We start from the raw sequence: 26,398 nt of genomic DNA, 5'->3' as shown, positions 1-26,398 counted from the left end.
GTCCCCGATAGCGCGGCTAATTACTTTTTACAGCAGAGCACACTGCAGAGATTGTGGGTGTTGGTGACGGTGAGGGCGAGTTGGTTGCAGGAAGTGTGAGACTGGCGGATCCCGCGGAGGCCGAGACTGTGGACCGAACTTTGTTTGCTTGCCTAATCGTCACACTCTCATCCACAAAGCAAGTACCTGTTGTCAGGGTTCAACCTGTGCGCTTCAGACAGTGAATTCTTCGAATATCCGGTAACAGACTAGTCTTATAAGCTTATAGGAGATCAGATCCTTTCACCTGTGTAATACGCTATTTTAGGCAGCTACTATCTCAAAATAGCTACAAGTCTACCAATGATATAAAGTTAAAAAATTATCAAATTTTTATTATAATAGGTATCGTTTATTATTATGTTAATATTTTCCAGATATCACCTGGGGGTTTTTATTTCTTTTTCTTTTTCCACCTCTTGGCCACACGCTGGATGGTATTCAGTCACGTGACTTGTGACCATTCTGGGTGTTCCTTTCACCATTCGCTCCTTAACCAAGGTGAAGAATTTGTCTATTGATTTAATAGTAATTTTAGATCTACAAGTATCCCATTCAAATGGTTGTTCTGTCATATAGCCCCAAGTACTTGGACAAAGCTCAAAAACTTATATGAAAGAGCTCAATATATAGTATCTCTATGAACTCGTATACTATCTATCACTTGACGAACTCAAAGGGTGGCAATCAATACTTATACATACACTCCAGTGAAATTATACTCATACCAGCCAACTTTCAATCTTTGCCACAGTATCGGCAACCAACCGGTCGTAATATGTGCCCAGAGGAAGAAACATGGACTGGTGGGCAGCGATTTCATCCATGCCCTCCATTCGTAGCGGAATCCAGAGCTGCTCTTTGCGGGCTGTTTCTGGAACATAGCAGAACAGTCGCCCCGATGGTCTGAGACGAGATCCCTCGGGATTATTTCTCTGCTCGCCTAAATTGCATGAGCTTGACGATGACCGTATATCCACCCTGGTGGAAGGAAATTTCGTGTCGAGCAGTGAGTCAGACGAGCGGTTGTCTGCCACCTTTCCTTGTATATCAGCTCGAATATCAGGCAACACTATCGCAGAGTCTCCGTCCTTTACGTGATAGTCATGTATTTGCGACGTTCTATGACTCAAGACCATCTTGTTTCCGTGATCATTACCGTTGGTGGATTCGCCATGTGGGCAGGCAGTCGTGTAATAATTAACAAACCTGACTTTTCTACCAGGTTCATCGCGTCTTGCCCAACGACAGAGTCTCTTGTGTCGTCTAAGAAGCCCAAAGTAGTCATTTAGACATCCGACATGATCGTAGTATGAGAAAACATACTGAAGAACAGAACGAGATAAATGACCCGAATGTTTTGCAAGAAAATGGCGCGCTCCATCCCACCCTTTCCATTGGGCCCTGTCGACATCGTTGGTCAGGTTTGGATCGAACGTCGGATCGTCGGTTGCTATTCGACTGTCTGTGGTACTCTGAGATGTGCGCCGGCTCTCGTTCTTCGCTTTCCGGCCAAGTACCCTGCCGGCTGCTGTTGCAATGACGCGCGGATGAAGTCCAAGAAAAGGCGTATCAAAAGCCACCAGACCAACAATCCTACTGTTCGGAACATGGCCAGCGGTTGTATAAGATTCGGCAAGTGCAACGTCTGCTGCGATGAGGCCTCCTATACTGTGACCGAGCAGTATGACATCCAAATCTGGGGCCATATGTGGCGATAACCTGCGAAAAAGATTGCTCAATATATAGGGCTAAGTGTGTTGCGGCTGAGGTAAATGCTTACCACCGGCTGATATCGTCGCGAGCAACACGTATAGGTCCTCTGGTTTTATAACGTGGGTATATCTTGGTGTATGTGACATGGGTTTGAGCCAACGAGACTTTAAGGAGATCGTGGACTTCCCTAGGGAAGTTACAAAAGCTGTCCTCTGACCCTAGAAAGCCATGGATGTATATCAGGAGTAACCTGCGCTTGCCTTCGTGTCTTGGTAATTCATCGGGATTATAAGAAGCGTCCCGCGAGTTGAGAGCAAAGTTGTCAGAGGTGTGTTCTTTCATTGTTGACCCTGAAGACCGTTCTCAGTAGAATATCCATCATGAATGAATTTGTGCTGACACAAGAAGTAGCAGCTGTGTGTAAGCAATGAGTTGCTCTGCAGTAGGTCCCAAAATATTTAAGTGATATTCAGAAGTAGCAGATCCTACGTGGCCGCCTGCGGCTCTATTCTTAGAATAAATCAGGGGAGCGAATACGAGGTGGTAATTAGGGTCTTTTCTTCCCCTTTACTTTTCTCGCTGTTGCAGAACAATCAGGAATGGAAAGATACGCCAAGGCGTAGATCAATGACTATTGGTGGCCTCCAGACCCACTCGTATTCGTTTAGATATTTAGACGTTTTCGATCAGCCACAGGCAAATGCATTTTTCTATGCCCTCACTGGCCATCCAGCCGTCGAATGTGTCTGGTACAGTTTCGAATGTGTTGGTTCTGGTAGCCTAAAGTACGTTATGCTTAGGATCCACAGGGTTATCTAAAGTGATTTGTCAGGCTCTATGATCCATTCACTGGTTCTAGTTATTAAAGAGTTGTTAAAATGAAGAAAACGTGGTAATCAAGTCCTGCTTCCAGAAGGGATACCGATAAAAACCCTCAACCTCTGCGCCAAGAAGACCATGGTACTGGAATATCACGTTCAGGCATCCTTAGTACTCCTCAATTTCTGCCGAAAAGTGGCTACGATATTCTCCGTCGCTGTATACTGACCGCTCTCCAGTAACCACGTTCCCTCAGAGTGGCGCTGTTGGGCGATGAGCTTTCTAACCCGGGACTGACCTGACGACCGTAAACTCTGCGCGATGCCAGCAGTAGAGTATGCCATAAGGCCAAACATAGCGGAGCCGGATTTGGCTGCCATATTTGTTACCCCTTTGCCAACTCCTTTGATCGCACCTTTCGCACCCTCCTTCTGAAGACCCTGGTATGGCTTAACAACTATGTCGCTAACCGCCTCTGCCATTCCCCATGCAAATCCTTTCCCAGCAACAGCAAACCCGCTCTTGATGTCAGTAACTGGACCGTGGTCTCGCGGCTCTTCACCATACAGCCGAGGGACGTTGCGCAACCCTTCAGCCAAAGCAAGGGGAAAGTCAACAGTTGTGCCCTTAATCATGGCAGGACCAACGCTGCCCAAACTTTTGGCAGACGAAGCTGCCATCCTACCAAACAGCTTTCTTTTGCCAGTACCCGATCGCTTTTGCGCGTCTGAATCCGCAGACACCGTAGAGTTGTTGCTACTGGAAATACTCATACCGCGTGGCTCCTTCTCGTGATCGGTCGAAACAGTATGGACAGATAGACTGTCTGAAAGATTTTCGACGGAGAGGTTAGACCTGCTGCTTGAGAGTTGATCTTCGCGCTCCTCCTTGAACTTGTGATATTCCAGAGCAGGCTTGTAGAAGGCTCCTAAAATAGAGTCGGCAACATCGGTGGCTGTTCCAACCACTGCAGACGCCCCGCCCGTGACGGGATCCCATCGGCGATTTTCAATGAAGATTGGGCGGATGGCGTGCCTATAAAAAGAAGTCTCATCAGAAGCTGAACGCAGACAAAAAGAAAGCAATATCCTCGAGGTTGTCAAACTCTTGTACGTACATTGCCAAACTTTTTGCGTCGATGGATCCGTCGGCGATTAGTACCTCTGCGGCAATCTTTGACAGCTTGAATTTCCTACGTTTCTGGCGGAGCGACCACACTGCTGGTAGACCCGGATCTAGATCACACTGCAGACACTCAAGTGGGAGGTTCCGGTGAAATGAGGCGACTGCAGCCTTTACACCTGCTTCCGACTGCATCTTGGCAGCTATAGCAACGGCTGACATGCGCGCTTGCTCGCTAAGGCAGTATCGAATCCCTTCGGCCAGCCTGTCGACTGTAAGTTCTTTATGTGGAATGGGAGTAGGACCAGCGCCCGCTGCAGCGACCATATCTCCCCAGAAGGGCTGACTGTGGAGATTGTTAGCAAAAATGGAACCGCGGTATATAGTCTTCCATAACCACTCACTCTCCAAAGAATGGTACAACGATTGTGGGCTTGGATTTTCGTAACCCGCAAGCGGTCGTGCCAGCACCTCCATGATGCACAACAGCTGCCACGCGGTCAAACAGCCATTCGTGAGGGCAATCTCCTATGAAATAAATGTTGTCATCGTGCATGCCGCCTAAGTTGGACCAGCCTTTGGAAACAATGGCCCGTACACCTGTTGTACGTACAGCGTTGAGGATAATAGCGGTGATGCTTTCTGGGTCCTCCAATACGATACTACCAAACCCAATATAAATAGGGGGTGGACCAGCAGCAAGAAAGGCCAGCAAGTCTGCTGGGGGATCATATCTTGGTGGATCCCGGAAGAAGAAACCACAGACGTCTTCGGAGGGGGAGGGGAACGCTGTTAGCATAAGGGTGCATTAGATATGGTGGATATAGTGACGACTCACCGATATGAGAAGGCCAATCTGACGGCTTGGGAATGAGAGCCGGGGACCAGCAGTATGTGAAAGGTATCTTCAAAATTTCCGCAAGACGAGGCCCTTCAAACATAGCTACTTCGTCCAAACCAAGCTCCTTCCGCCAATGATTGATCACATCGCCCACCCTAATTGCGTCAGTATACAATAAGCAGACTCTTTGTTTAGGCAGAACTCCCTACCCTTGCCAAGTCAACCAGTTAACCACGGCGTAAGAGACAAAATTCCTGAACCCTTGGTCTTCGTCGCCACTGCCAGTTACATTTGCCAGGGGGTGAGGAAAGGCTTTCGTGCTGGTCCAGGGCATGGTGAACATCAAGTGTACGGGAATACTTAAAGCCTGGGCGCAGTGGATGTGAGCAAAGCTGGGAGGGTTGGCGATGATGGCATCAGCTACGAACGGCAGCTGAGTCGCCATATCAGGCTCGATACACGATCGCCAGCACCCGTCCAACATTTTCCGGATCATGGCTCGCTTGCGCCCAATTTCGCCTGCCTGTAAGCTCCGCATACTGGGGATGAGACCGGGATTCTTGACCATGTAGGCCATCAGCTCCTCCGGGTCGCCCCCGATAGGATAGAATTCCAGCCCTGAGCCCCGGACGAAATCTTCGAATACATCATGAGTAGCCAGTCTCACCCGATGTCCATATCGCTGCAGTTCATTTCCAAGGGCAATGAATGGTTGCACATCCCCTCGACTGCCTACCACCTGGATCAGAATATTCAATTTTACCTTCCAGGAGCTTTCTAGGTATGCCGGCGGAGAGCCAAGACTCAAGTCATTGTCATTGGCGGCTTGCGGTTCTATGTCAGAATACTCGGGCGGTGGTGTCGTAGGTCGTGGTGAATAATGAGAAGTGTACAATTTAGAGAATCGCCGTACCAGCGTAGTGTTGTAGTCAATATCAACGCGCCCGTCATCTGCAAATTTAATCAGCCCCGTATCCCTCAATGGCTTTGCTGGAACCCTCCCGTGACGGTCGACGAGGGATGCATACTGGTTATTTTGATGCCGCTTTTGCGGTCGGCAGCAATTGGCGTAGGGGGGACGATGACTGGATCACCTGGTGACTCAAATACCCCGGGATCGCTGCTGCTGGCCATGGTAGGGGTCATAACTGAATCCCCCGGCAGCTCGAATACCTCCGCATTTCTGTTGCTAGCCATGGACTGAGCTGAGACGCAGCGAATGAAGGAAGATGCAGAGCAATCCACAGAATTCTAGAGTCCTCGGAGGACAATGGTGTAAAGATTAAAGATTTACATTTTGACTCCTCTGGAAACTATGGTAAGGGGACGGCGAGAGACAGGGCCCCCAACCAAGTGCAGATCAGAGAAAGTGGCGTGCCCTGAAACTTAGCAAGAACACATCCTTGGGTAAGGATGTGCCAAGTACCAACCCAGATATACGAAAACGAGCGGGGCCCCAACAGGACGATCGTATCGAAAAGCCGGGTTCATACCAGTGATGCTTCTGTAAGACTATTTAGTGTTGAGAGATCATATCTCGCAGTTGTGTCATGGCCATTATCTCCGGTCGACTGGCGGTATGATATTAGATATATCTGTGAGTTCATTTTTATTGCTGGTGGGAGCTTTCTCGGTAACAGCCACACCAGGTCAATCTCGACAGTTTTTGCCACTATGATAAAGCTATGGACAGGCTTTAAGAGTTTCAAATGTAAAGAAGCACACACAGGTGCAAATCATCAAGTTAGATTACCTGCTGAATTGCTTTGCCTTCATCGTAAATTCTACATAAAAGCTCTTATCTACTTCCAAAGAGAGTCGAAAGCAGGGCAGTCCTCCGTTCGTATTCGTATAGATGGATCCCGCAGATGAATGGGTCGTGGGAGTTAAAATGCCAAACCCCTATTGCAGGAGTGGGATCTCTAAATGTTTATTGATTATAATGTTTCGATAGTTTCAAGCCACCAGCTGATTCCTGCTGCTGTAAGAGTAGTTCCCCTGACCTCTCAAATGGCAGGCGAAGAGCCGGTGGGAGGAAGGCGAACAACAGTGGTGGCCAATATAGGACAAGTTTTGTTCCCTAGACGTTTCTCGATAGTTCGTATTCAGAGATCATGTCCGAATTCCGGAACTACAAAACCAAACAAGCTTTGTATATTGAAGGATGCCGCCATCATGTTCTCGGGCATGCTGCCATGCACCGTGGTGTCCGCCGTCACAGGGTAGTGAAGATAGTTACTTGGTTCCCAAAACTCCATAATGTCATCTTGCAAGCAGACATCATTGATACTGCTGGGGTTGTTCGTTTGAGCCAACTGCTCAGAATCCTAGCTAAGATTAGAAAAGAAACTAGAATAAAAATCCCGATACTCAAGACTTGCCTCGAAAGCTAATGTAGATTCAACGTTAGAGGAGCCTATTCCGCACGGTTCTGCACCCTTTTCCTCATCTTCCCTTTCCTGCATCTCTGCCTCTTCTTGTTGCTGGTGCTGCGGTTGGTTTCTGCCATAATCCTTGATATACTGTCTTGCGATGTGAGCGAATTCGGTCAGAAGCGACGCGGGCACAAAACCCCCAGACTTGTACTCCAGTAGACTAAAATGCCCAGCTGCGACATCCAGCAGTGAGAGATTATTGAGGGTTTCCGGATGCATCGGGTTGTGGATGACAAAGTCAAATAGAATGAATAATGCTCCAAGTGGTAGAATGGCCAGAATGCTGTCTCAGAAGTTAGCCTTTCGCACAGCGACCACGTTGAAATCACTTGACTCAGCCTGAAAAGAGGTGTTCTTGCTCACAAGGTCGGCGTATAGGCAGCTATGTCGATATTCTTACTTTCCTCCACAACGGCTCTTGCTGTATCCATCAGCAGTCGCCTGGCCTTCTCCTGCGAAGGAGACTGATTTTGTCGACCTATATAAATCTCAAGTCTTGCCAGGGCGATGATCAAACCATAGTACGAGAACTTGGTTTGGAGTACAACCATCTTAAAACTCGGCTGATGGAAGGAAGATGAAAAATACGGGACCACGTGCGGCTTATGAGACTGAGACAGCATACCAGGACGGTATTGCTCTGGTAGTGCCGATCGCCATCGCTCCAACCGAGCTTCAATATTCTGGATGGCGGCATAATATGACTCCGGAGGTTGGATTGCAGCACTCACTGAAAAGAGGGAGGTATATGCAAGTGAGAGAATTCGCCCGAAGCTGATGGCCGATAAGAACCAGTTATGCCCTTCAAAGACGGATTCTGGGACATCGGGGACAGGACAGCCGATATCATGATCGGGAATCATCTAGTACGAGATCAGTCGATGCTCACACCGCTTGACCCTAAATGAAGCCAAGAGTTTGTTATTATAACTTTTGGTCACGTACCGAGCCTTTGTGGTTCTGAAAGCACATTCCCTTCTCCATGTAGTAGATTACCCAGAAGGTCCTATGACAGGTGTCTTTGTACCGTTGGTCCCCGCTGCTCAGTGCTCGATGGTATCCAAGGCTTTGAGCCATTCGGGCAGCTTCCATCAGCAAGACTTCGTCTATCTGAAGACAGCAAGTAGTCATGGCGAATATTGACTAGATAGATTAAATCAATGAATTAGTTACTCCCAGGCCTTTCATATCACTTGTCCTCTTTCGGCGCAGGGTATTTTTCTCATCTCAGTGACATCGCCTTACCATGGCAACCAAAGCCTATTTCAATCTTATCAGTCAAGTCCACTCTATTGCCACAATATTGACGTACTTGAAGACTCATTAAGGCCTCCCTGGGAATCAATATATCCGACACGAGGCCCAAAGAAACCTGGAAAAGCTTCCACGCCCTGCCATTACCTGGGTCAAAGGCCCCGCCTTCATGGTACCGGCATCCTAGAGCCAATATTGTGTGATACAGAGCCGAGAAAGCAAAGCTAGATGCCAGAGTTTCAGACAGGTTGGGCCCGAACACTTTATCCTCAAACTTTTGACGATCGAGAAAAGGGTAAATCGGATGTAGTTGATGGAAGTAAGCTGTGCAGTCGAGACACCAATTTGTTAATGAAGGAAGAGAAGGCTAAATTGGGGTATACGTGGAAAGACACCGAGGAAGACCAAACGAGAAAGGAAAAACACACTATTGATGTACAGCCTGACATTTTCCAGCGAAACGTCCTCTGTATCAGACGGCTTTCCAAAGGTAATGAGTGAAATCGAGGACGGACGCTCGGCAAGAAGTCGCGATCGGATGACGGATTCGATGTTCTCAACCAGCTCCCTGAGTCGGTCATTGCCCAACCGGTGCGACAGAGAGTTTATTCGGCGCTCCGTGAAGAAGGCAAGGCTGGAACTAGTCACTTCAAGAAAGAGATTCAGAGGGGCTGTGAATGAAATATAAATTACAGCGGCAGCATACCATCATGATCGGACGCCTGGGAATAATAGTCAGTTCAAACTCTATAGAAATGGTACTCTGTAACTTACCCTTAGCAAAGCAAAATTATCCCTCAGTATGCTACTGCGACCCTTATTTTCCAACATCTGGTCCAAAAACAGAGATGAAAGAGTCGGCTGAATGCAGGCTTTTTCAGCCCAGGAGTTGACGAGCGGTATGTGGTGTCGACTGGGGTTATGATTCCCTTGATCTTTTAGCGCCCAGATTATGCATGTGCAAGAGACGAGAAATAGTACTGGCAAATACATACTGCTGGTTTGCGGTGCTTTTGATCTCAGCTTACGTTTTGTCTGGGTGAAATGACAGGTCTCGTTGCGTTTCTAGATCGATAACCCCTATTAGGACCATCGGACCAATAAAGATATTCGCTTGAATGATCAATGAACATCTTACAATACAGTGGATGCATCTCGAGCGTTGCTGGGGATCCACTAGAATCGATATTATTATATTCCGCTTGTTCCCCAGAGCTAGAGGGTTCGGAGGACAACGTACTGATGCAGCGAACTTTCCGGTTCCTGCACTGGTCACAGGCTTTGCAGGTCTTCGCCTCGGTCAATCGGCCCTTTTTCTGATCGGTCGCCATTTCGGGCGATGAAGATTCCCGCAAACTGGAAGGCACTCGGCCCTGGGTAAATTGCTCGGACATCATGCTATCGTATCTGGCATCATAATCTCGGGGTGACAAGGAGAGAAGAGGAAGGGATTCGGTGTTGGGTTTCCTTAAAACAAAGTCTCGGTCTTCGGCGAGACACACTGCGCCACAACACTAGGGTTCCTTCGGAAGTGTCACTCCACCTGCCCAATGCTAATTTGATCGCCCATGCCGTTTGCAATTCCATCTACCACCAGGACCACGGAATCAGCTCGCACATAGTTGGTCTCCCCCCTCGGCCTTGAAGCTGAATGAGCCTGCTTTTACATGAAATTACCGAAAATAAATAAATAATAATAATAATTATCTTCAGCTGGAATAAAAAGATGATCGGTCTCATTCGAAAATTGCTACCACTCGTCAGTTATGAGATGTGCAGAAGCGCGCAAGATTAGGATCAGCTGTTACAGCCCTGTGTTAAGTTCAACTCTGCACAAGCTCGACGGGGGATGTCGCAAATGTATCTAGAGTAGAACACATAATTTCAAGACGAAGGGTTAGAGATATATGGATTTGATCTATCTAGATCTCAAGAAGATGGGTGGTGGTGGTTGGTTGGTTGGTTGGTTGGAAGAGGTAGTGGTCAGAGACCACGCAGGAAGAAGAGGCGAAGGATCAGCTGACAGCTGCCTGGCTGCAGTGAATGTCTCAACACATAATGAACCACACTCATACATCTATAATTAGGTTTTGGCTGTCGCCTTGACTTTCAAGTACTCAAAGCACTATAGGTTTGATGAGGGTAGCTAGCATACAAACACTCGTCTGCACCACCTTTCAGATAGGATAGCTGCGTGGCTCTATTCGGCTTCATCTCTCTCCTTCTGTTCACCATCACTATTTCCTTTGCTAGTCCTATCAGATCCTTCTTCATTCCAGTTTGACAGATATGTATGTTCAGGTAACTCATTTCACGGATGTCAAGTAGTGGTGCAGGGGTTCCAATACCAGCTGATAGTGGCTTGTTGGAACACATAGTCAGGAATGAAGGTGGCTACTATGCCTAGGAGTATCAATTGCATGATTTATTGATTGGCTGAGTTATTAAGATACATATGTTTCGATTATTGTTAACGTGTGAAACAGATTTATGGCTAGTTTTCCCTACATTCCACCGTTGAAATGCACTTTTCAGCACAGTATGTCCAAGCACGGATGCCAATAGGGTTCTGTGTAAGTTATCCATGACAGTGATGTCAAACCTTGCTCCTTCTTGGCATGCGAACTAGCTTATACACAGCTAAAGCCGCCACGGCATTAAACACAATATAGACCAGAACAAGGGCGAATTTCCTCCAGCGATCCTCCAAGCGAATATTGACTGTAGAGAGATAATCATTCGTGTTGCTCAACGGACAAAACTGGCAATGCTCGGTATTATGTGGATCGACCAAGTATCCGCCGGACAACGAGATATAAGATGCCATGTACGAGCCACATGACTGACCTGCTGGCGGTAGAAACCTAACATATTCATTAGGTGCACATTCGATCTCCGCGTTCGCTACACCGGTCGAAAGAAGACCTGAAGCGAGCCAGGTAAATGGAGAGACATAGTACATGAATATCCAGAAGCCGGGTAACGAGGACTTTTTGACGAGAATACTGTTTTCGTGGTAGTGGTGAGTTGGATGGTGTTATCACAAGGAGCGAATAATGCTCATATAGTGTCTTAAACAGGGGCAGGAGGCAAGAAATATTAAATCCACTTACCCACAGAACGTCATGCAAAGCATGTAGCATATATTCCCAACACTGCTAGCAGAATCGGCACTGTCCATCCCAGCGATAAGGGTGTGCGTAAAGGTACTAGTGAACATCATGAAGGCCCAGATGAACAGGAACATTAGGCAGCCGCGCGGGGCGACTTCGTGGGTGGAGGTAGCGTTCTGATACAGTCCGATAGGATAGTACCAGCAAAAGTAGGCCACCACTGCCATCAACGTGTTCCAGAAAATCTCAATCGCGAGGTTGCTCAGCATCAAGACTGTGTCATAAGTTAGCCCAGTCGGTGGGTGTGAGCCTAGCCTGTTTGTATTGAATCACACTACGTGCCCTACCTTTCCAGTCATACATTTTGGAGGGCCTCTCACGCGCCTCATAAACATCTCGCTGATCGATGAACTGAGGCATAATCTGCTCGCTGAGTTGCCCGAACATGCTCAATAACATCATCACTGCGTACATCTGGTTCTGAAGCCCCTGGATGGTGTTCGGAGCGTTGTAAAAGCTGAAGCCAATGAACAAACTCTGGAGATTTTCAGTCAAACTGCACGAGCAGATAGTGTGTAAGACAGCTTTGCTTAGTGAAAGTACTTACCGATCCCACGGTGAGGCAGACTTTGGAATATATATACGACGGACTTCGCCAGTATTGGGCTGCGATACGTTTCTGAACGAGCCACCACTGCTGCAGAAAAGACGAAGCATAAGCCCTATTGCTTGGCTGTCTCAACGTGTGCATATGAGGTGTTACGCCTATGGTAGTCCTAGATTCTCGGAGCTTTTGCAATTTCGCTCGAACAGACTGGTGCTCAGGCGAGTCTCGCCAGACCCTCGGCCAATCGACAGTGGTATCTGATCCTGGTGCGGCGCCGATCTCTTCCAACATCCATACAGCTGGATTGGCGCCTGGAGGACACTGTGTTCCTCCGTTGGTCTCCAAGTATCGGATGAGGGTAGCCGAATTCTGCCCAATTTCTGGCAAGAATAATGATTTCTACCGTTAGCACATGCTTGTCTGTAGGCGCGGAGGGACGAACCTCCAAAGTACACAGTTTTGCCGCCTTTTGCTAGAAGCAGCAGATTGTCAAACTGCTGGAACAAGATAGCTGACGGCTGGTGAATGGTGCACAGGATGGCCTGGCCACTATGTGCAAGTCGTTTCAAGAGCTGGCAAATAGTCCACGATGTCTGTGAGTCCAGTCCAGAGGTTGGTTCATCTAAGAAAAGAAGCAATTCAGGCTTTGCAGCCAATTCAATACCAATAGTGAGACGTCTGCGCTGTTCGATGTTCAGCCCTTCACCGGGGATACCAACAATGGCGTCCGCATACTCTTCCATCTCAAGGAGCCTGATCACTTCCTCCACATGGGCGAGCTTATCCTCCCGTGGCACGTCAGAAGGCTGCCGGAGGAGTGCACTAAATTCAAGTGACTCTCGCACACTGCATGTTGAGAGATGTACATCTTGCTGCTGCACATAGCCTGTTTTGCGCTGGAAGGAAGTATCACTTTGCGCACCGTTGACGAGCATGTCGCCCGTAACGACCCCAGTAGTAACCCGTTTGGCAAGGACTTAAATCAGGGTCGTTTTTCCGGCACCAGAAACACCCTAGGATTGATCTTGGTTAGGGTTTTCCAGGCACTGGTATTATTAGTGAGGTCAATTTACATACCATCAAGGCAGTCAAAGTTCCAGGTTGAACCCATCCGTCGACATGATCCAGGATCCGCCGAACCTCTTTTTTATTCTTGATATCGTAGCATACGTCTTGCCAGTGGAAAATGTGGCTGATAGCAGGCAGAGTGTCCGTGCTTTGGATGCCGTCTAACTGCACCATCTTGATCCCGGGTGGCCGGAGCGCTTCTTCGTCACCAACCGCCATGCGCCACGTAGACTTCTTCTTGAGATGGCTACGGCGAAAGATGAGTACTTCACCCCTACTCTTAGCCATACTGAGCACCTCAGTCGCCACCAGGTATGCGGTCGTGAAGATGAACCAAAATGCAATCAAAACCCCCACGTTCCTGTAAGACGTCAGCCACATTCTCCTATTTAAGCGATATAGCTTCCGGGTGATAATTGGAGCAGTTTACCTCCACTTGTTGGATTGGTTGTAATCGAATTTGTCGTTGATATATATGTCTCCCTGAATTGTAGTTGAGCCGATCGTGTTTCCAACCTCTGCACAAGCTTGGTTGTTGACACCGGCAGCATGGTAGTCTGGCCCTGAGGGGACAACGATTGAGCAGGAGAATTCACGGTTGTGGAATTCATTGATCATTAAAGATTCGAAGGCGTAACTGAGCGGATTAACATAAGCCATCCACCGTGACCATCCGGGCATATACATGGTTGGCATTGTGAAGCCAGTGTACATGATCAGACCTAAAACTAGTAAGGCAGCGGGTACCATTGCCTGCGACATGGTACGCGAGACCGATGCAATCGTCCGAAATAAGCCGGATGTCACCATCGTGCTGAGAAAAGCAACGAAGAGGAAAAAGAACACAGCCCCGGCCTCTCGTCGCAGGTTAGCCATCAGATATAATGTTAGATTGAAGACCAGCGTGTTGAGCACTTTATACGGAATGTCAGTGAGCATGCTGGCCACAGCCTCTGCAGATGGGTGGTAGAGAGCAAATTGCTTGTGTTTCTCCACCACCGGCCGTTGCTCGTACAGCGTCAGAATCTGGGCATGGTTAGTGTCGGGCGTTCATGGAGTAGGCCAATCTATCAAATATCAACACATATTTACCTCTAAGACGCTAGCAAATGCACTTAGAAGCAGTGCAAAGAAGATCAATCCTCCTCTGCCATAAAAGCTATTCGTGTCGTCTTTCATATTGAAGAAGACGCTTCCCAAGACCAGAGCCATGACGGTATTGCCCCCAAGCTTGATATACGTCAAGGAGGGATCGGCAAGCAGACGCTTCCAGCCACGCCAAAGACATAATGTTGTCTGTTGCATATACGACAATGTATATGGAGATTTCATTCTCTGGCTGCTCGCCTGTTGGGCCTGACGGGAGGCCACGAACTCATCTCGACTATCGCCCCCGAGACTGAACTTCTTCTCATACACCTCAATACAATTCATCAGTTGCTGGCGCTGCTGACTTTTCTTCCATATTGTCTCAAAGTCCGTGGCCGTGACAGGTACTTTGTATGCAAACCCTGGTCGCACACGCCGTTCCTTGGGACTGGTCATTGAGGTGAGAAAATCTGGTGTCGTCTGTTGTTCGGGACCTGCAGATTCTTCACCGTTAGAAACAACAAATAGGATTGCCGTGGGACCTTACACTCAAAACCCAACTCTTCAAAATACGCGCGTGCTTCAGATGTCGGTCCGAAATATATCTGCCGCCCTTCATATAAGAGCAGGACATTGTTGAAAAGCTTTAGCGCGGTGTTATGGTGAGCGACAAAGGTTTTCAAAGAGAAGAAGAAAAACAAGTTCTGGGGAGGGGAATGCGTACATCATATGCCTCCTGGGGCGCTTGGTATAGAGAGACCAGGACAGATGACTGTAGAAGTTCTGTGGCCGTACGAAGAGTTCGGCAGAATTCGACGGCATTTGCACTGTCCAAACCACGGGTGCTGTTGTCCCAGCATTGCAATGCAGCATCACTGAGCGCTGCTTCGGCAATGCTCACGCGTTTTCGCTCTCCTCCGCTTACCCCCCGGATGAAGTCATTCCCAACGACAGTGTTCGCTGTATGCGAGATACCGAATATGGCCATGATCACATCCCGCAGAAGCGTGGAATATTCTTGTACCTTCAGCCCGGGTGGCAATTCTCGCGGTGCTCTGGCGTGAGCTGCAAAGGAAAGCGTGTCTCCCACTGACAACATTGGAAAATGCACATCATTCTCACCGACATAGATAGCCTCACCGCGGAAGTAGCTATGCATTTCTTTGTTGGAAACGCCTGAGGCATGACAGTGAGTAACCAGGTCAGAAGAATCCGAGACTTTTAGCTAAAATAAACCGGAACGCTACCACACATACCTCGATAATTCATCCTGACCTTGTCGCCCAAAAATAATCCTTTCATATGACCAGAAATTGTTTTTAGTAACGTTGAACAACCGGAGCCCGGAGGTCCAAGGACCAAAAGCATCTCGCCGGTGTTGACTAGCCCCTCCAAGTCATGAAGAATATCAATCCGGTGTTTGCGTCTCGGTGTTATCAGCGATAGGATGCTGTTTCCCACGCTCTTCTGATAGTCTGTGTACTTGCCGAAGCCATACACGTTGAGATTGCGAAAAGATACTCCGGACCTCCGGCGTCGTCCTGATTCCAGATTGCCATTCTCATATTCGACAAGAGCTTCTATCCAAGCGCGTGTGTCGAAGTTGGAGCACCGAGGGTCAAGTTTCGAGTCACGGGGAGGATAGAAAATGTTGCTGTCTGTCTCGTCTACTCCCATGGTCACGGTACTCTCTGAGAAACGGCTTGCCAATCTGCGAATTGCTTGGTCCGCATTGCTGTATGCTGTTTGTTGTTGCCTTTCTTCGTCTCCATCGGGCGTGCGGGCCAAAGGAAACCTGGATTCCATGGTGCCGACCCGCTGGAGTGAGCCCTTGGTTATGGTATTATGCTGTCGAAAAGATCTCGGTGTATATGCGAGGAAATCTCTGAAACTTAGATCGCTGGCTTTAATCTCTGTTCTCTTTATATTCTGTTCACAATAATTCTTCACATTTGTTAGTTAGCATTAAATTTGATTAGAATTACTACCTCGATGTCTCTGCTGATTACTGTTGCCTGGACTGTATTTCTCTCCGTATCATCTGGTAGTTAGGGCTTTCGGTCTTCGGGACTGGAGCCAGAGGGATCTCGGTGCTCGGGGGAAGTCGAAAAGATCACACTCTGCTGGTACATCCAAGCCACTCCGAACATATTGTTGAGCGAAGTCTAGTCTAGGTCGTCATTGTTTCAAAGTATGACGCGGCAAAGGCAGATCCTCTGGGCACCAGAGCAAATAATGGATGCATGCCTCCCTGAAGAGCTATCGAGACGTAGGGTTCTCTGCTTTTGTTCTTGTGGTATCTTTTCCCTCGCCTTCGTCCTCTATAAACTGCAATTAAGATGTCCGCTGATATTGGACAATACCCAGGATCTTTGTTCCTAAATTACAGTCTAGAGAAGAGGAAACTCCGAATTCTGATATTTTGGTTCCTGGTATTCATGGACTCAGTCGCCCTTCCCATCGGGCTCTACTATCTTCTGACCCGATGCACGACTTTGTCCACCACGACCAGTATGATGACCTCCAGACTTTGCAACTTCAGCATCTAAGTAACTATTCTGCCTGGCAGTTTTTAATATCCTAACCCTGACTCTGTTCGGCACTTTTGTTACGGAAACATTACAGAGATCGTGGAGTCTGTGGCGAAAGGAATCCAAGGTTCGCGTTCGCAACGCAGGCCGCTACTATGTGAATAATACCTCAACCTATCGCTCCACTCCGCACCCTGTCTAGTTGCGAGTAAATCTAACTGAGTCCTCCTAGTTCGATTTCACCCACTGGAATATCCTCGTCTCCTGGGTCATTATTATTGCCGAACTCGTTCTGGGAACCATCCCCGACCCCCCCTGGATACGCATGCTGGCTATGCCTGTGCCTTCGCTCTTCTTTACTTTTGCTATCGAGATGTTAATCTTCGAGTTCATGCACGTTTTGAAGATGCCTGTCCCATTCCGCATCTCCTCTATCGCGAAAGGCGACCCAATGCGGCCCGCTCTCTATCCACTCATCGAAGACATAATCGCGGTCGATGGAAATGGGGGAACAGAATTCCGGGACCGTTTAGATCAACGCTACAATGCGAGTCCTCCATTCCGTAACATGCTACATCGATTGACGATACTGTGGATGGTTCCTCAAATGCTGGTGGCCGGGGGAACGTTAGCTGGGATCGTGATTGCTGACCATGAGCTGGCTTACACGGTACGTAATCGTCCTCCGAAGTTGATTGTGAGACATGAGGCTGAGGTTATGTGAGTGATCCTGCAGCTTGGCTGGTCAGTCCCTGCTATTTGGGCAGGGATCTGGGCTATGGTAATGGTGATCTGTATCAGGGTAGAATTACGGCGTGAGCGGCATTATTGGGACGGGGTGCGACTGACCCAACAGCTGCAGATGGATAGGCCGTACAACTCAGAAGTTTCGGCTCAATTTGAGGGAGAAAGCACCTTAGTGCACTCTAGACAATACTGCTTGGGCTGCGACGGTAGGACGACACGGGTGGTAGACTGTATCATGTCAGAAGGTCGATAGTTTTCATTCTCACGATGATGAATATGCATAGAAATGTTCCTAGATAGAGGTGGAGTCAAAAAGGGAGCACATGAGGAGAAGGAGGCTATGAGGTAAAAGGGGTTAGGCGTTCTGGTTTCCTACCGCCAATTTTCTACGTATCTTTTTATTACCTCCCCCTTTAGATCAATCACGCCTATGCAGTTTAACTGGCTTGGAAACTTATGCGATGAAGTCGTGCCAGGCATCGGTTTACCAACTTAAACTCGATGTATGGTCATAGAGACCCTATGCGTTGATGCGTTGCCGAGGGCTGAACCCAGGCGAGTGATATGCGGAGAGCAGTCCCTATAGCAAGCAACAAATGGATTATTAGGTCAGGGTGTACTTGGCGCCCTGTGGCAAACGACTTGACTACAATATAGCCATGATCACTAATATCATGATGATCCCAAGGAAGTCAGTTTCACAGCACCACCGAACACCGAATACCGAACACCGAGAAGTACCATCTACTACCTTTCGGGGTCCGCGGACGGGAGACTACAAGCCAACGCAATATTTATGGTATATCATACTTAGGGCGAGGAGGGCTATATTACCCTGAATCAGCCAAAGAAGAGAATGATACTTCATCTTTGCATTCATCACGTTGATACACAGCATCCGAACAGATATATCTGTAACGGGAAGCCATGAAAGACGCCGAGCGCATTCCCGGCCCTAAACGTAAGCACGAAGGAATTGTTATCAGCTCAATCACGCAAGGCCACTCTATAAACTCATTCTCTTACTGACCGTTCATTTCTTCAGCCCTGCCGGTTGTGGGAAACCTGTTTGACATCGACCCTGAACATAGTCTAGAATCCATTGTTGCATTTGCAGAGAAATTCGGTATTTCTATTTCCAATCGTCTATGTGCTCCGTATGATAAAGAAGCCCTCTAATCTGGCGATTTCTTTTAGGACCCCTCTTTCAAATCACTATCAACGGTGAAAAGCAGATCTTCGCGACTAGCCAGGCCCTAGTAGATGAGCTCTGTGACGAATTGCGCTTCCACAAGGCCGTGGTGACTGGCCTCGAGATCTTACGATTACTGGCCCACGATGGCCTCTTCACAGCCTACCATGGAGAGCGCGGCTGGGGGATCGCTCATCGGATTCTGGTGCCTGCCTTTGGACCCCTACGTATCCGGAACATGCTCGACGATATGAGCGACGTAGCGCAACAATTGTGTTTGAAGTGGTAGGTATCTCCGGAATCAAAGTTCAAGCAACTAGATAATAAACTAACGAATGTGCTTGATTTCATGGTCGATGCAGGGCGCGCCAAGGAGGTTCAACCAGTATCAATATCACCGAAGACTTCACACGCCTCACTCTAGACACTATTGCCCTCTGCACGATGGGTTTCCGGCTGAACAGCTTCTACAACAACGAGACCATGCACCCATTTGTTCAATCCATGCTGTACGTCCTGAGGGAAGCCGATATCCAGGCTAATCTTCCCGGGATTGCAAATTCAATTCGTGTCTCGGCACAGCGGCGCATGCATAAGAACATCGAGGCGATGAGGACCATGGCTCGCGGCATCATCCAGGAGCGCAGAAAGAACAAAAATCCAGTTGATGACATCCTAAACACGCTCTTGAACGGGAGGGACCCAGTCACTGGAGAAGGCATGAGTGATGACTCAATCATCGACAATGTCATCACCTTTTTGATTGCTGGCCACGAAACAACTTCCGGCCTGCTCTCGTTCACGTTCTATTTTTTGATCCAACACCCCCACATCTTGAAGAAGGCCCAGGAAGAAGTCGACGAGACTGTCGGCCTGGCCCAGATCTCTGCGCAACACCTCGCAGAGCTTCCGTATATCGATGCCATATTAAAAGAGAGTTTGCGCTTGATGCCTACTGCCCCTGGCTTCACCGTCACTCCGAAGAAGACGGAGGTTCTGGGCGGGAGATGGATGATCAATGCCGGTCAACCCGTCAATGTCCTACTGCCTGCCTGTCTACGAGATCAGAGTGTCTTCGGACCCGACGCAGACGAGTTCCGCCCTGAACGTATGTTGGCAGAGAATTTCTCTAAGCTGCCTCCCAACTCTTGGAAACCGTTTGGTAATGGTGAACGAGGCTGCATTGGCAGGGCTTTTGCTTGGCAAGAAGCCCAACTCGTGGTTGCCATGATTCTACAAACGTTTGATTTGGTGCCAGATGACCCGTCCTACCAGCTGCGCATCAAAGAGACTCTCACCATTAAGCCAGATGGATTTCGGATCCGTGCCACACTGCGCCGCGGTCAGACTGCTACTGGGCTATCTCGACGTAGCATGTTAGTGGCGAGGGATGGGAGCTCAGAGGAATCGTCAAATCATCCCGCCGAGGCCCGCGGAGACCACGCACCAGCAAGAGGGCAGCCGGTTTCCTTCTTCTACGGCTCTAACAGCGGAACATGCAAAGCTCTCGCCCACCAGTTAGCATCGAATATGATGTCCCGCGGTTATACTACCCAGAAGCTGGCTCCGCTAGATAATGCCGTCGACAACCTACCGAGAGATCAGCCAGTCATCATTCTTACAACCACGTACGATGGGCAGCCCACAGATAATGCGAAGAAGTTTGTCGCCTGGCTCGAAACTGGCAATGTTCTGTCTCTCCAGGGTATATCTTACGCTGTATTCGGCTGCGGCCATCATGACTGGACTCAAACTTTCTATCGCATCCCCATCTTGATTGATGACCTGATGTACAAGGCCGGCGCCACACGCCTTGCGCCACGAGGTGCAGCTAACGCGGCTGTCAGTGATCTCTTCTCGGATCTGGAAGCTTGGGAAGAAACAAGTCTGCTGCCCGCACTGAGGGAGAACTTCCTCCCATCCAACAGCACCGACTTCGATCCGCTCAACCCCCACCAGATACAGCTCAGCCTCAGTAAGCCCAGGAGGGTGGACCTACACAAGGGTCTTATAGAGGCAAAAGTGACTGCTGTCCGAGTCTTAACTAGCCCCGACACCCCGGAGAAGCGACATCTGGAATTTTGCTTCCAGGGCGACCTCAGCTTGCGACCAGGTGATCATCTCAATATTCTCCCAGTCAATCCACCCAGCACAGTCTCGCGAGTCCTGGCGCAGTTCAACCTCGCACCGGATTACAACATCACGGTCAACTCATTCAACACACTTGGTCTTCCCCAGGCCACACCCGTGTCGGCATCCGAGCTATTTAGCTCGTACGTAGAGCTATGCCAACCAGCAACGCGGAATGTAAGTCCATACAAGCACGTCCCTTCAACTCGAAACGCTTGGCTAATTGTGAAAATCCCAGAACCTCAAATCACTCATCGCAGCCACACAATCAGACACAGTAAAACAAGAATTGAACCGCCTGTATGATTCATACGAATTTATAGTCCGGGACAAACGCGTCTCAGTGTTGGATCTCCTCGAACAGTTCCCCTCTATCTCCCTTCCTATCGCCGCTTTTATCTCCATGCTCCCAGCTCTCCGCGTCCGGACCTATTCCTTATCCATGGCTCCCGCTTTCAAACCATCCCACAGCTCGCTCACCTTCTCCGTGATCAACGAGCCAGCATGGCGCGGCAGTGGACAGCATCTGGGCGTCGCATCGAACTACCTCGCGTCGCTCACATCAGGGTCTATTTTTTACTTCTCTCCAAGACCAGCCAAGGAGACTTTCCATCTTCCGAAGGACCCTTCCCGCACACCTATCATAATGATCTGCGCGGGTAGCGGTCTGGCCCCTTTCCTTAGCTTTATACAAGACCGCATGGTCTTGAAACAGCAGAATAAACCACTCGCGAAGGCATTTCTGTTCTTTGGCTGCCGTGGGCGCTCCTTGGATGACCTTTACCATGAAGAACTATCCGAGTATGAAGCTGCGGGTGTGGTTGAGGTTCGGAGAGCATATAGTAAAACCCCGGAGTTCGACATAGCTAAAGGATGTCGATATGTGCAACATCGACTGGTGACAGAAGGTCAAGCCATCTTGTCTCTTTGGGCACAGAATGCTATAATCTATGTTTGCGGCTCGACGAGCATGGCCAAGGGTGCCGAGGCCGTGTTACAGAATATGTTGGGCCCGTTGCCGAAGGAGCGATATGTTACGGAGATCTTCTGAGAATCCAAATGCCAAATGTAAGTAGCCTAATATATAACAATATGACATTCCTAGTTCTTTTCCAAGACCGATATCAGAATTTGGATTTCTTCCATGGCGATGATAAAATTTTGGCACAATTTATTCTCATCGCACTTATCCGTCGTCACCTAGAGTACAAGTAGCCACTCTTGTTCCTAGGACCCCCATAGAGTGGAATTTCAACATGTCCAACCCCGCTAGAGAAATCTTTATACCATATATTGATTTGAAGGGTAACTATTGCACGAGATATCCCCATATAATGAATCGCAAATTGCATGATTGGCCCTCACATTGTGTTCGCAGCTCTTATATACAGTAGAGGTTATCGAACCCACAGAGACATACTACATGTTATGAAAGACCTAGTAGGAAGGAGGAATTACTACATACATGAACGGGAAGGTAAGTAGTACCTATGATGCATACGGCTTCAATACTAGTAATCTCGGAGTACAACAACATCCAGCTCTTATCTTTAAATTCTTTAAATTTCATGAAAGGATTATTCTGAAACAATCTCCACAACTCAGGACCCGTCAACATGTCTGGATCGTGAGCCGTCCTCGGGGTTCGGACAACAACAACTTCATGCTTTCTTTGCTTCATAACTCGGCGCTCGGGGCTTGGCTTCCCAGCGGCCTATAGTATTAAACACACCAAGTTCAACCGCAGATTTCGCATTGATGGGAAAAAAGAATATATAACCTCCAATCTAGATTATTTTTATTCAATTATAGAAATAGTATATCCAACCCACCACGCCAACCGAACCATGACCCCCCCTCTCACCCTACATCGCGTGACCACCTTACAAGACCTAGAACCACTATACCACATCGGAGCAGATGCCTTCCGCAATGATCCAGGCTTGAACTGGTTCTACCCTGGCGGTCGCGATCATCCCGAAGATTTTGTCGTGGCATGGAAATACCTTCTACTGCAGGAGTTCTTCGACAAGGGGAAGTTCATTCTTGCTGCCTCGATCCCTGATCCAGATCAAGATGATAATACTAGTATTTGCGTTGAGAGACGGCCGGGGAAAGTGGTAGGGTTTGCTGTTTGGGAACGGAGGGGGGATTCTGAGGCTGCGAAGAGTTGGCAGGGGGGTGGGGTTTTAAAAGGTGTGTATTTCGCTCTATCTCTGTGTGTGTATGTGTGTCATGTTATGCTCTAAAACTAATAGCTACATGTGTCCAACCAGGTCTCAAAAGATTCCTGCTCAATCTGCAGATCATACACACATTCTGTTTCGACACACCACGCCGATCCTTATCCTGGTCCAGACTGAGGCATTTCGGACATGAGCTCGAGGCAGCCAAGGCTAGTCAACCGAGCGAGTCGTGGTACCTGAGCAACTTGGCCGTTAGCTCAACGGCTCAGGGAAAAGGGGTGGGAAAGAGACTCCTGCAATGGGGAATTGATCGATCCGAGGAAGAGGGTATCCCGGCTACATTGGTGTCCACTGACGCTGGGCTTGCTCTGTATACGAGTAGGGGGTTTAGGAATTCGGGCTGGCTGTTCTTTGATGATGGGCGACAGAAACAGACTGTTATGAGGAGGAATGTTAAGTATGTGAGGTTGGATTAGATATGGATTTGATTTATTTATATTTCTTCGGTCCGGCGTAGTTTATGATCTGTTCATTAGATTTAGATTGATAAATCACCTTGTATATATTTGTTGTTGGGTTATATCTGATTGTGGCAATGGTTATACTAGCCGTTATCTTTGATCATTTGAGCACACTTTGTCTATGAATGACATCGGTGTAAGGAGGTCTTTTAGGGGGAAACTTCGAAGGCCATAAGCCATAATCACCTGCAGATACCTGCGAGCCCGTAGAATCCGACATATGTACAGCTGAGTTGATTCGTTCTATGCCCGACCATCCAATCTAGAAATAATAGATCTGCAGATATATTCTATTCGTCTATGCGTTTTGCTCGTGGTCGCATCACAGCTAGGGGCAAATCCCAGCTATGTCTATAGTATGTCTATTTCTCGCATCAGGCCGGTGGGCCTCTCCTTTCTTTTCCTCTCCTCCAGGTAGGGTATAACTAGTAGATCCGTATCGGGTAGGTGTTTATCGTTCGGATAACTTCAATCACCACCCGGAGACCCGCAGACTAGACAGCCACAGCTAATCTGTAGATCAGGGAGTTCCGGAAGCGTAGGCAACATTCGAGGACCAGAGGCAAACTTGGCTTACTTCTTAATTCCAATGACAGCCAAGTTTCTCGGACTCTCCTTGTACTCAAACACTGGCTCAACCCAGCACTCCTTCACGGAGTCGTGTTCCCGCAGGAACTGCCATCTGTCAACGACAATGATGGCCTCAACCAGAGCAGCACTGAAAGCCATCAAGCTCCAGACCACGCTCAGGTTCTTTTTCGCATACCAGTAATCCTTCACATAGCGATCGAAATCTTCCTCGGTCAGATCTGCCATGCCGGCCTTGACCTTATCGCCGAAGTTTGGGTCGCGACCCAGCTTCGTCACCGCAGCATTGGCATACGCGGAGAAGGAGACAAAAGCCGATTTCCGCAGGGAGCCTACAACCAGAGGGTTCCCGGCATCTTCAGGTTCGGTGGATTCATCATACAGATTGTCTGAATTGTCTGGGTTCTTGGGCTTCGCAACCACCTTGCGATCCACAAGCATGCGTTGAAGCAGACTCCGATAGAAGTGGCGGGTGAAGAAGTCTTCGCTGTCTTTCTTGCTCCAGTTGTACGGGGCCTGTAAGGACATTGAGCGAGCGGTGATGTTGAGCTTCATGCCCGTTCCACTCTCATGTTCGTAAACCTCGAAGCGTTTCGACATCGGGAAGCCATGAGGGTCGTATGCAACGGCATCCTTGGTCAGACGGGGATGCATCGACCGGAGAATGGGAAGCTTGTAGGTAGCAGGACCCAGTCTCTCAGTGACCAGATTGTAGCAACATCCGATCATAGCAATGGCTTTAACGGAGGGATTCAGGGTCAGAGACCGTACTCCGTGATGGAGAAGGTTGCCACAAGAATGTAAAGAGATGACCATGACATTAGCATCCTTTGATCCGCCTTGAGCTTCAGTCTCCCCTTCGACAGGCTCAGTCTCGATGACGTCTTTAATAATGGGCTCGAGGTAACCGTCCTTGATCTCATGCTCGATGTAGTCCATTTTACCTCGAGGTTTCTCCGGATCGACTTCCTCTTCGGTGGCAGTTTTCGGGACATTGCGGTAAGGAGCGAACCCAATCTCGCCAGGTGCGAGACTGATATCACGGAAGACGTTGATCATGGCCATATCCTCTTCACCACCTGCCGCATCGCTTGGGCCCTCTGTAGCATCCGCCTTCACATTGGCGGACTCTTGACGATCGGCATCGGTCTCTGCAGGCGCATCCGGTTCTGCACAAGTCTTGCAGTTGACCAGTTTCTTATTGTACATGTTGACGCGTTTCTTCTCCTGCAGCTTCGCATGGATATCCATCCCCTTCGCGCCGCTGATGAATTGATGCTTCCGCTCAATGGCAACGATGTGTCTGTTGTAGGGAGCACACGCAAGCGTCCGTCCGAGGTAGCTCTGGCCCGAACCGAAATCGACAATGTGTGTGATCGGATCGCCCCGTTGTTCATCCACCGTAGCACAGAGGGAATCGACGTATTTCGAAAAGTGCGCGACCTCGTGATACTTCTTGACATTCATGCCAACCGCGATCTTCCTCGGGATCGTCGGCGTTCCGGGCTGCGCGGGGGTGAAATCCCGCCCCAGACTCAGTCGACGGATCTGATGGATATACTCCAATAGGTCCAAGGGAGGCAGAGGCGCCCCGCGCCACTGTGCAGTTGACTCGCCGCCACGCGCAGCAGCCTCCCGACTCTGGTCTAACAGAGGTCGGATGTCATCCCGCAGAAGCAAGTCCAGAATGTCTTGAATATCATGCTGGTCGAAAAAGGTCCTCCAGTGTTCCGGCAATAGCGAGGTATACAGGTCAGGTTCTCGGGTCAGGAAATCGAGGATGTGTACACCGCCGCAAAGATGCCTGAAGATGGCGGAAGAATTGGCGAAGGATAGGAGGGCCTCGACGTAGGCATCCGGATCCGTCCACTCTTCGGCGAGTGGGAGGGGTTGCGACGGAATCATGCGTCAGGTGCGATTGCAGCGAAATCGGGCTAGACTGGGATGGATATGCAGGATGACATCCGAACCGGATTCAGGGATTGTGAAGATGTCTGACGGAGAGTCCAATGGGCGAAAAGGACAATGCGGGAAGGAGGGGATGGAAAGACAGACAGAACAAACAAGGAAAAGTAATGGGGAGGAAAGAGAGACGGAGAGAGAGAGATGGTGGGGTGATTTGCTATCGATATACACGACCCCGAAATTTTTCGAGGGGCGATCGATAGAGCAAAGGCGGATGTGGTTTAGCCGTGGTCGGACCCACCGATGAAAGCAGCCAGTCAACAAACATTATTCCATCATTAAAGGTGGACGGAGTCTCCGGGTCGGGAGATGCGGAGATGGAGAAGGAGGGCAGAAAGAGCGGATGGATCCAAACTCGACTCATCAATCATCACCACCAACGTTTATTGAACTTCCTGACCCTCCTCTATCTCCTTTCTCTTCTTTCTCACCTAT

At 48.9% G+C, this 26,398-nt stretch overlaps 9 protein-coding genes across 9 annotated transcripts; 3 read left to right on the top strand and 6 right to left on the bottom strand.

The window, feature by feature from the left end:
• Window positions 1-761: 761 nt before the first annotated feature.
• On the bottom strand, window positions 762-2,097 carry AKAW2_40456S (uncharacterized protein; the record flags this gene model as incomplete). Its single annotated transcript, XM_041688786.1, has 2 exons — window positions 762-1,761; window positions 1,823-2,097. 2 exons carry the CDS (start codon window positions 2,095-2,097, stop codon window positions 762-764), a joined length of 1,275 nt encoding a protein of 424 aa, XP_041542536.1.
• Window positions 2,098-2,732: 635 nt separating this feature from the next.
• AKAW2_40455S (glycosyltransferase) lies at window positions 2,733-5,671 on the bottom strand (the record flags this gene model as incomplete). Its single annotated transcript, XM_041688785.1, has 6 exons — window positions 2,733-3,609; window positions 3,692-4,042; window positions 4,101-4,485; window positions 4,535-4,692; window positions 4,747-5,488; window positions 5,566-5,671. The coding sequence occupies 6 exons, from the start codon at window positions 5,669-5,671 to the stop codon at window positions 2,733-2,735; spliced, it is 2,619 nt and encodes an 872-aa protein (XP_041542535.1).
• A 971-nt stretch (window positions 5,672-6,642) lies between these two features.
• Window positions 6,643-9,623, bottom strand: AKAW2_40454S (Zn(II)2Cys6 transcription factor; the record flags this gene model as incomplete). Its single annotated transcript, XM_041688784.1, has 12 exons — window positions 6,643-6,864; window positions 6,919-7,255; window positions 7,336-7,835; window positions 7,918-8,115; window positions 8,218-8,232; window positions 8,285-8,550; window positions 8,655-8,873; window positions 8,933-8,948; window positions 9,001-9,155; window positions 9,222-9,291; window positions 9,365-9,402; window positions 9,467-9,623. The coding sequence occupies 12 exons, from the start codon at window positions 9,621-9,623 to the stop codon at window positions 6,643-6,645; spliced, it is 2,193 nt and encodes a 730-aa protein (XP_041542534.1).
• Window positions 9,624-10,822: 1,199 nt separating this feature from the next.
• AKAW2_40453S (uncharacterized protein) lies at window positions 10,823-12,881 on the bottom strand (the record flags this gene model as incomplete). The annotated part of the gene is made up of 5 exons (XM_041688783.1): window positions 10,823-11,231; window positions 11,340-11,613; window positions 11,687-11,876; window positions 11,947-12,326; window positions 12,389-12,881. The coding sequence occupies 5 exons, from the start codon at window positions 12,879-12,881 to the stop codon at window positions 10,823-10,825; spliced, it is 1,746 nt and encodes a 581-aa protein (XP_041542533.1).
• A 42-nt stretch (window positions 12,882-12,923) lies between these two features.
• On the bottom strand, window positions 12,924-15,909 carry AKAW2_40452S (uncharacterized protein; the record flags this gene model as incomplete). The annotated part of the gene is made up of 7 exons (XM_041688782.1): window positions 12,924-12,959; window positions 13,024-13,375; window positions 13,445-14,040; window positions 14,107-14,597; window positions 14,651-14,747; window positions 14,828-15,279; window positions 15,360-15,909. 7 exons carry the CDS (start codon window positions 15,907-15,909, stop codon window positions 12,924-12,926), a joined length of 2,574 nt encoding a protein of 857 aa, XP_041542532.1.
• Window positions 15,910-16,442: 533 nt separating this feature from the next.
• On the top strand, window positions 16,443-17,358 carry AKAW2_40451A (uncharacterized protein; the record flags this gene model as incomplete). Its single annotated transcript, XM_041688781.1, has 3 exons — window positions 16,443-16,614; window positions 16,673-16,791; window positions 16,867-17,358. 3 exons carry the CDS (start codon window positions 16,443-16,445, stop codon window positions 17,356-17,358), a joined length of 783 nt encoding a protein of 260 aa, XP_041542531.1.
• A 950-nt stretch (window positions 17,359-18,308) lies between these two features.
• Window positions 18,309-21,754, top strand: AKAW2_40450A (bifunctional cytochrome P450/NADPH--P450 reductase; the record flags this gene model as incomplete). Its single annotated transcript, XM_041688780.1, has 5 exons — window positions 18,309-18,342; window positions 18,427-18,507; window positions 18,579-18,858; window positions 18,936-20,880; window positions 20,942-21,754. The coding sequence occupies 5 exons, from the start codon at window positions 18,309-18,311 to the stop codon at window positions 21,752-21,754; spliced, it is 3,153 nt and encodes a 1,050-aa protein (XP_041542530.1).
• Window positions 21,755-22,550: 796 nt separating this feature from the next.
• Window positions 22,551-23,365, top strand: AKAW2_40449A (GNAT family N-acetyltransferase; the record flags this gene model as incomplete). Its single annotated transcript, XM_041688778.1, has 2 exons — window positions 22,551-22,899; window positions 22,980-23,365. The coding sequence occupies 2 exons, from the start codon at window positions 22,551-22,553 to the stop codon at window positions 23,363-23,365; spliced, it is 735 nt and encodes a 244-aa protein (XP_041542529.1).
• A 618-nt stretch (window positions 23,366-23,983) lies between these two features.
• AKAW2_40448S (uncharacterized protein) lies at window positions 23,984-25,903 on the bottom strand (the record flags this gene model as incomplete). The annotated part of the gene is made up of 1 exon (XM_041688777.1): window positions 23,984-25,903. One exon carries the CDS (start codon window positions 25,901-25,903, stop codon window positions 23,984-23,986), a length of 1,920 nt encoding a protein of 639 aa, XP_041542528.1.
• Between the last annotated feature and the right edge of the window lie 495 nt (window positions 25,904-26,398).

This window comes from Aspergillus luchuensis, chromosome 4, assembly GCF_016861625.1.
Source record: "Aspergillus luchuensis IFO 4308 DNA, chromosome 4, nearly complete sequence".
Classification (NCBI taxonomy): domain Eukaryota; kingdom Fungi; phylum Ascomycota; class Eurotiomycetes; order Eurotiales; family Aspergillaceae; genus Aspergillus; species Aspergillus luchuensis.
Note: the sequence above shows the minus strand (reverse complement) of the source record. Positions and strands in the feature narration are given on the sequence as shown.